This window comes from Lepeophtheirus salmonis, chromosome 8 (genome assembly GCF_016086655.4).
Source record: "Lepeophtheirus salmonis chromosome 8, UVic_Lsal_1.4, whole genome shotgun sequence".
Lineage (NCBI taxonomy): Eukaryota > Metazoa > Arthropoda > Copepoda > Siphonostomatoida > Caligidae > Lepeophtheirus > Lepeophtheirus salmonis.
In genome coordinates, this window is record NC_052138.2 from 6,960,984 (window position 1) to 6,969,750 (window position 8,767).

The 8,767-nt window shown below is 31.6% G+C and overlaps 1 protein-coding gene across 1 annotated transcript; it reads right to left on the reverse strand.

Annotated features, from left to right (window-relative positions):
• Positions 1-6,256: 6,256 nt before the first annotated feature.
• On the reverse strand, positions 6,257-7,441 carry LOC121123233 (uncharacterized). Its single transcript, XM_040718362.2, has 2 exons — positions 6,809-7,441; positions 6,257-6,729 (listed from the first exon to the last, which is right to left on the reverse strand). Exons 1-2 carry the CDS (start codon positions 7,277-7,279, stop codon positions 6,724-6,726), a joined length of 477 nt encoding a protein of 158 aa, XP_040574296.1. The 5' UTR covers positions 7,280-7,441; the 3' UTR covers positions 6,257-6,723.
• Between the last annotated feature and the right edge of the window lie 1,326 nt (positions 7,442-8,767).

An 8,767-nucleotide genomic window follows, 5' to 3' on the forward strand; every position in this document is an offset into this window, starting at 1 on the left:
ACAACATAAAATGCACAAATTTCCAATAAAACGCCATCAAGTGGCTTCATGAATGCCAATGATGAACAGTGATATTAAAATTAAATCAAAGTAATATGTACCAAAAATCCCTAAAATGTATATATTTGAACACTTTTTATTTGTTGGTTAATTTGGGACTTGAAAATTAGGATAGTTAATAACAATATATTATTATTTTCCTTTTAATAGTTAATTGATTGTCTACAATATGGAAATAAGATTGGATAACGATGTAATAACATATTTTTAATAGATTGTAGTATTATATAAAACCTCTGGCAAAAAGAGTTTTGAAAAAATATTTTTTAGTCATTTTCATCTATGTTTGTGTCTTGATCAATATTTTTTACTTTAACCCGATGAAAATTATCATAAAAAAGTACATCCATAAAATATTTTTTAATTGTTTGCCTGTAAAAATCTAGTTGTTTTGCCCAGCCTTCAATTCATAATGGAAGTTAATTCCTTCAGAATGGTTATCATTCTATTCTAAAGATGCAAGCCATTCCTTCTGGACAGAGATTAATTGGAAGGAAGTTTGTTTCCCAACAAGACAAGGACCCAAAACCAAGCTCTGGAAAAATTACTTTGAAAAAAAAGAAGCCTCTCACATCTTATCTATTATGCATTGGACTGCTCAATCTCCTGATTTGAAGCCAATAGAGTTATTGTGGGAACATTTAGACAGAAAAGTTCAGAAAAAAGTGCACCACAACTAAGTGGAATATTTTGAAGAGTACTTGAAATGATATCACGCCTGCCTATTTTTTTTTTAATGTTCCTTTAATTAGTTAGATGAAGCTGTATTGATTAATCTTAAGTAAACATTATAGTATGACAATTACTCCATATAATCTAGGAATCTTTTGGTGAAATCCATATACATAAAGTATATTTCTTACTCTAGGAATCACCGGGCCGCAAACGTACACACATCAAGATCAAGAGAATAACTTCCGAGCTTGCTGTGCTATGGCCCTATTTTGAAAAACTAAAAGCAGGAATAGCAAAAGTCTGTAAAGCAGATATAGCACCAAAGGGAGGATTTTTTGATGAAGGTAAAATTTAAACAAAATTACTTTTATTTTTTTATTAATAAATGTTGATACACATATTGAAATTTAATTTTTCTTCATTTTAATAGCCTAATTACTGTGTTACCTGATTATAAAGTCATAGGTAGGTAGAAAAATATGTGAAATTCCCTATTTGTCCAAACTTTTTCTTGCCAGTATACATATATGTATATAAATTATAAAACTAGGCAATCGAAGAACAGATTTTTGATAGGCCGAAAGGGTTAAGTCCTTTTATTTGTTGGTCCTATTTTGAATTCCAATAGTTTTTTAATATGACCCAACAAAGGGTTTTATTTGTTATAAAAATTGGTTATTTAGGCCCCCATAATGGAAGACATCAAAATAGCGACGTCAATTGAAAATGCTCTATAGTACTAATAATCCATTTTGCCGTAAAAATATAATTTCATTACTTAACCATATACATTATAAGTTATAAGTAACTCAAGCCATTCAACATGCAAACATATAAAGACTAAAAAAGGGTATGTGTAATACAAAAGGCTTTATTTGCAGTTGTATGTACCTCTAGCTATATACATATTACGTATGCAGCCTATACACTCACATAGGAGGGAAATTTATGAACAGGAAATTTTTTATTAGTTAAGTTCTTATATTTATTAAATAAGTAATTAACCTAGTAAAGATTCTGAACAACTTTTGTTGGTGTGTGTGTGTGATTACGTAAGGTTTTTATTTTATTTGTTGCCTTAGTAGTGATATATTAACATGATATTTTTATCGTTCTATCAAAGTAGTCCTTGAATTAACTAATGGGCTTCTCAAGATATCGTTAAACCCACAGGGATACAAAGAAGCGGTTGAAAGATCAAAACAAAACGTCCAAGTATTAAAAGAGATTGGCGCCTTTTACTCCCTTGCAAAAGGAGATCGGAGAAAACACGGATCATCAAAAAAGTTATAGCCATAGCCACAAAATTGACATCACAGTTGTATAATTAGTAGTGATAGATCAGTCCTGGAAATGATTTACTCCCCCCTTTCAGTGTTTTTTCTATTGATCTAATCTTTTTCACCATTCCACTCTTCCTAAGGACTGATTTGTGAGTTATTCAGTCTCAGCTAAGATTGAAGAATATAAAACGAATAGAATAATGAATTATAGCCGCATACAGTCTGTGACGTAGTTAGTAAACTATGTCATATCAGCTATTGTACTTAACTTAAAAAGGACAGGTCCTAGGATCCATCATAATGTGATGAAAATCGTGTATACTTTGGGGATGTTCAAAAAAAGAATCTGGAAATCAACATGGTAACCCTGACAATTTGAAAAATGTTTTGGAAGAGAGCAGCTTAGCTGTCATGATGTTTCATTAGATCAGGTATAATCAGCTGTGACGAAGGGGAGAAAGACATAAACAAGGACAACGGTAGGAAGTACTCCGATATCAATGCTCAATTTAACTCAGAGTCCAACAAGGACTTATAATTATAATTCCGCAACAGATTCTCAAGGTTACTCTCCGTATATTTTGAGCACACACTAATGTTCAATCAGGTTTTGAATATAACTGCATGTAGTGGAAAAGGAAGTTCACTACTCAGGAGTGAAACAATAATGACAACTATTTACTTATATTTTAATAATTTTTATTATATAGTCCCTAATGATAGCATTTATATATCGATCATCCATGGAATATTCAATTATTGCATTATACTCATCCCAAGTAGAGGACATCCTTCATTTAAAATTATTCTGCAACATGTACAATTTCATAAATTACAAGTTGTAACTTGTACAGAAATCACAATTTGTACACAACAATACATAGGTAACATATTTTAATCTAGTCTACTTTTCATAGTTTATCATTCAAGCTCCATTTTTTAACTAAATCAACCGTCCCTAACGACTGTAGCAAATTGTTCCAGGCTACTTCCCAGAAAATAGCAGCCAGATGTTGCTATCTTATGTTCAATTTGGAAGTATCAGTCCAACTCGGAGGAATTTATCCAAACACATAAGTTGTTGTTATTGAGCCGGTCTCCTCTATATTTATTTATTAATTAGAGTAGATTTGCCCGGGGTTACCCGTCACATTAAGAAATGAAAATTAATTAAAAATTCTGCTGGAAAATATATATAACAAAGAATAAAGACCGTAAAATTTTAAGAATATTCTTGCTGCATTTAGATGTTGGTAAGTATATTTGCGCCCTTTTTTTATCATGAGATAGAGTAGGTCTGCCCGGATCATCATTATGAATTTAAAATTAATTCTAAACTCTTCTGCTTTTTAATGGGTATTTTAAGTTTTAGAGAAGAAAAAATATTCAAGTTGAGTTATCATTCCCTCATCTTTCAATTTATTGTCAAAAATCCTTTGTCTTCTTATCTCTTTTTTTCTTCTTCTCTAAATCTTATAATCCCCTTTACAAAAAAGTGTGCAAAGATACATAACAAATTGGAGCGAGAATTATTCTTTAAATTTTACGGACTTTATTTTTTGTTTTATATGAAAACATTAATTATACATTTGTTAGTAGAAAAAAAATTGTTTTTAGAAAAATGCCTTTTTAAGGCCACCATGGTCTTGAAGGCCAAAACAATTGCTGCCAAACCCGTTTCTGGATCCTTAAAAAACTAAAAGAAAAGTTTCAGCCAGATATATATATTGGTTTGGCCTTAATTCCCGGGCAACCACGCACACACACCGACATTCACATTTAATGTACAGGGCTCCATCACATAAGGCAGTGTTTGGAATTATTCGGACTCCCCGTATGAAGCGGTATATTCCCCTTACTTTGCTGTTCTTTACATTATGATTTTAAATTATTAAAAAAACTATATATTGAGGCAAACAATTTTTTTTGTAGTTGTTGATGAGGTCCTTCATGCAATGCCTATAGATTCATAGAATATAACTGTATCATTTTGCTTTTGTCTTGATACATAAAACTTTTGGTTATTACTTATAATACAAACATGCAAAAAAAAAGTTTGATGAATAAATATTGGTTAAGATCCGATTGTTTCAAGTTTACCTTATAGAAATGACCAGATCAAAAATCAAGTAAATACCCGATTAAGATTAAATTTTGCAAATATTTTACTAGTATCTTGTTTAACATAGACTATTTTAAATAATTTACGATAAATAATTTTTTTTAGTATCCTGACCTTAATAATAAATACAAGGGAAAAGTTGTGAAAACTGGACTTTGAAAAATAATTTCTCCCATTTTAAGGGTTTAAGTACTAAAAAAGTACCCCTACAACGCGGATTTCATATTAAGCGAATTTGTCTTGTTCCCTAAAATCGCGATAAGTGGGGACACCCTGTATATATTACAATATTGTATACCAGCTCCAATAGTAGAATGCATACTAATTAGAAGTGATAATTTTATAATAAGTTAAAAAACCCGTCGTTTATGCAACGTTGCAACAATTGCATACAACGTGAGGATCAATTCAGCTGATAAGATAATACGCAAAATGAATAATTATTCTAGGTACTAATGGGGTAATTTAGATTTCAGCTTTAAAACAGGAGTTTTGAACTACATTATTGAATAATCAGTATTGTTTAATATCAATTACATTCGCTACGTATATATTATTAAATAAACAATTAATTCATCCTTATTCATGATTTATTGCTATTTTGTTCAGCAATATGATTTTTCTTTGTAGTCTTATACATTACTACAAATTGAGAGATCAAATGGCAGATGGAAGCGAAATGTCTCATTCATTCAACTTCTATAGGGTAGGATATTTATTATATATCTATATGTAAGACCATTATGTTTCAAAATGATTGACAAATCCAAAAATTGTCTTGGAAACCGAGACTTGTATACTATGTTCGCTTCTTATCGTGTTAAAAAAAAACAACTACATAACTCATATTACAGAACTGGAAGAATGTGAAAATATATTCACACAAATAACAGCAAACAAATACTAGGGAGATAGGTGATAAGTGATAACAGTAGTGATATTCTATAGTTCCGTTTTCTTTCTTTAAAATATGAGTATTATATTGAATATGTGGGATGTTAATACAAAAATAAGCTAGAAATGGAGTCTATATTTGTATTGTGTCGTACCAGTACAGTCCAGTGTTCGGACCGGCCCAATCGGTCTTTCAGACTGTCGGTCCTTGGAATTTTCCTAGAAATGTCGATGGATGACGAAGTCAAATAAGATATTTGAGATATGTACTAAGAGCATTGTACATATCTTGCAAAAAATATTCATGTTTGCAACATAATACGAACATAATATATTGTTAATTAGTTATGTAAAATATTCTATTATGTATATATAACTTAATAATTTTAAAAAATTGGGAAAACCCCTTAATGAGAACACAAGGGAACAATTTGACGTTCTTTAAGGACCAACAAGTGGGACTGGACTGGATCGGACCTGACCGAGGTACTAAATAGGGACAAATACAACACTACATTTGTATTAGTCGACGAATTATTATTTAGAGATGCCACAAAATGCAAATAAATGTAGCAAAAAATAATTATGGCAATGACAGAATTATACATTAGGGCCCATAATATCAAGTCTCATAGCTCATAACAAAACAATAAAGATATCATTCTTGGGTATCTCAATTACATCAGATATTTGAATAGTAAGCCTATAATGAACCAGAATATGTTCAACTAGGTATGAAGTAAAAAAAATAATTATTTTTTCTCTTTCTTGATCTTTGTTCAATATCGTTATTGTGTGAACTGCCGCCTCATACTTTATAGCTAACAGTTTATACCATTACGAATTAACAAGTAGATATGTTGCTGTTCATTGGTGGCTTTTTAGCCAATCGGATTGCTCAAAATGAATTTAAATTCTTTGGTTAAAGAAAAAGTGATGAATTCAAGGGAATCATCCATTGGGGTTGTTTGTACGTTTACATGTATAATATTCCTATAAAAATATTTGACAGATACCATAAATCATGGTGGGAGAAAGCCTTCTCCACCAGTAACTAATATAATTTCATAACGATTACGTTTCTTACAAAATAATTATGAAGAGTTCTAGGGGTGAGAGGGATATATTTGAGAGTTCTCCCTGCCTCAGTGTTACCTAGCAGAAATTTCCCCCTGAAGGAAAGCATATTTTTGTATGTAGTATTAATAAGTATCAACCGTGATTATGATGAATTATGTTTGTAATAATAAAAATTCTAATTATTGATGCGTGTACAATATTGATGATATTATTTGGGACTGTGAGGATTGTCATTGGTGGTACAATAATGTTTGTAGGGGGGTACTGGGGAATATATTATTATATACATAGTAATATATATCTAGTTGGGTGTGAAAGACAAAATTTTATATAAAAATCGTACAGAGAGAGAGAGTTACACAGAAAGAAGTCTATAAAAAATATCATAGAAAATATACTAAAAAATATATAAATATCTGAAAAAGTATATATAAATAGTAGATAGCAAAAAAATGAGGTATAGATGGATGATGAATGATGTTTAATACATCCTCATCATCAGGATTTTAAGCAGGTGAGTTGAGTTCGACACACTCCGCAGGTGCATCGTTACTTTGAGTAGTATAACAATTACAATTGTATATAAAAAGTCAATCTATTTCCAAGGAGTCATGACTAAAACAAACAGGAGAGCTCGATTAAATTTTTCTTCGTATTTAAATATAGGATCCTAGACAATAATGGAGGAACTCACATATTTACTTAGCGATCCCACAGAGGAGTCATCTAATGCACTCATCCGAATAGCGACTTCATAAGGCGGAGGCCCATCATATTTGGGTGGAGCATCATCGAATCGATTCGTGCTTTTAGGAGGTGTTGAGCGGAGTACGAGTCCTGAGCCTTCAGATACTGGTGTTGAGCTGCTATGACTAAGGAGAGGAGGACAGCTCCGTCTCAGGTATTTGAAGAATTTGTTGAGGAAATAGAAGGCCATGGCCAGGAACAATAAGGCTAAGGAAAGAACTACTAGAGTGAAGTAAATATCGTGGCCCTCAACATTCTTTTGGGAGGACGTATTGGTTGAGGCTATGACACTTGTGACGGAAGAACTCTCTGCATTCCCCGTTATGTCAGGATCAAAGAGCTCCATGACAGGACGTTGGGGATGGACTTCTTGTAATGCGACCTCCTTGGTTGATAAAAGGGCTCCTGTAAAAGACATGTTCGCTCTCTCTCGATGCACAAGTAAGTAAGTACAAACAACTATTTACAGTATGTACACTGACACTTATATTATTTTATATTATAATACTAGGCACGAGCAAAACGATACAGTGAGCCTTCAAGACACCCAAATCTACTGTTTCAATAGATGGACACAACTGATGGATGGATTAACCAAAGGTCTTAATTGTCTAATAGAAAGAAGAAAAGCGGGCGTGTGTAGAAAAAGGCGGACGCTTTCTCCTTGTCATTTATAAGGGTAAGTAAGTACGTATACGCATCCAAGAAGCACAAAGGAGTTCACGGATTCACTCTAGCGCACCACCAACACCATTTCCCACCCTCAAAAAGTACATCTGCCGTACTCCTTTTTTTTTATGTAGCACGTATTGATTTTCCTTCCCTTGCTTAGATAATAAATAAAATAATATTATATATATTTTCCCTCTCTCTCTCTCTCTCAACCCTCTTTGAATCAAAATATGGAGGGGGGAAAACGACGAAAAGAAGAGAGAGAAAATAAATGTAAGAAACCAGAATCGATCAACACATCACAATAGAGATTTGTTCATGATATTTTATGTACATACATATATTATTATAATATGGAGGATCTCTTTATTGTTTGCATGCACACGCTTCTTTGTTATTGCACCATTATTTATAATGATGTTTACGATCCGCACATAGACAGAGTCCTTTGTACTTCTCATTGAGATCAACTTTGTTGTTGTTGCTGTTCTGGAATTAGCTGCCATTTTAAAAATAAATTGTTTTCACGTTACGTCACAATTTTAATGTTGTTCATTTTGGAAGCCTAAAGAACCAAGTTTGATTACAATGAAAACCCTTTTTTCATCATGAATAATAAGAAAAATAGTAAATTATTGTATGTCAAAATGGGCCCAACTAATAAAAGAACTTAAATCTTACAGACCATAAAAATCCAGAGGCATCCGCAGGATTATATTTGGGCGGGGGGGGGCATTGAATTTTATTTTTCATATATAACATTTTTTGAATTTTTTTTATGAAATATATAATTTAAATACATATATAGTTATATGTATTTTTTCAAATATTACATTTGTCGGAGAAAAAATTCAAAAATTCATAGCTATTAGCAAAAAATTTAATTTTTGGAAAAAAATTGAAAAAATTGATTATATTTCAAATAATAAATTTTTTGAACAAAAATCCGAATATTTTGCTGTTTTATAGTAAAAAGCAATCATTCCTTAATTGGGGCTTGATACCTTACAGCCCATCCCCTGCTGACGCCCCTGTTACCGTACTTTTCTTGTCCCTAATCGATCAAAAAAAAAAAAAAATTGTACAAGACACTGTTATGTATTTTCAGCACATATTACTTTGATTTAATTCAAATTTCGGTATTTATTATTGGCATTTAATAGGATTCAATTCAAGTATTATTATTTTTTATTTTTTTATTCATAAAGACATTGATGAAGTTTTATCATGGTTC

Bases quoted from the DNA above. Each gene is read 5' to 3' on its own strand.
- LOC121123233 (XM_040718362.2), bottom strand. From the start codon at position 7,279: ATGTCTTTTACAGGAGCCCTTTTATCAACCAAGGAGGTCGCATTACAA.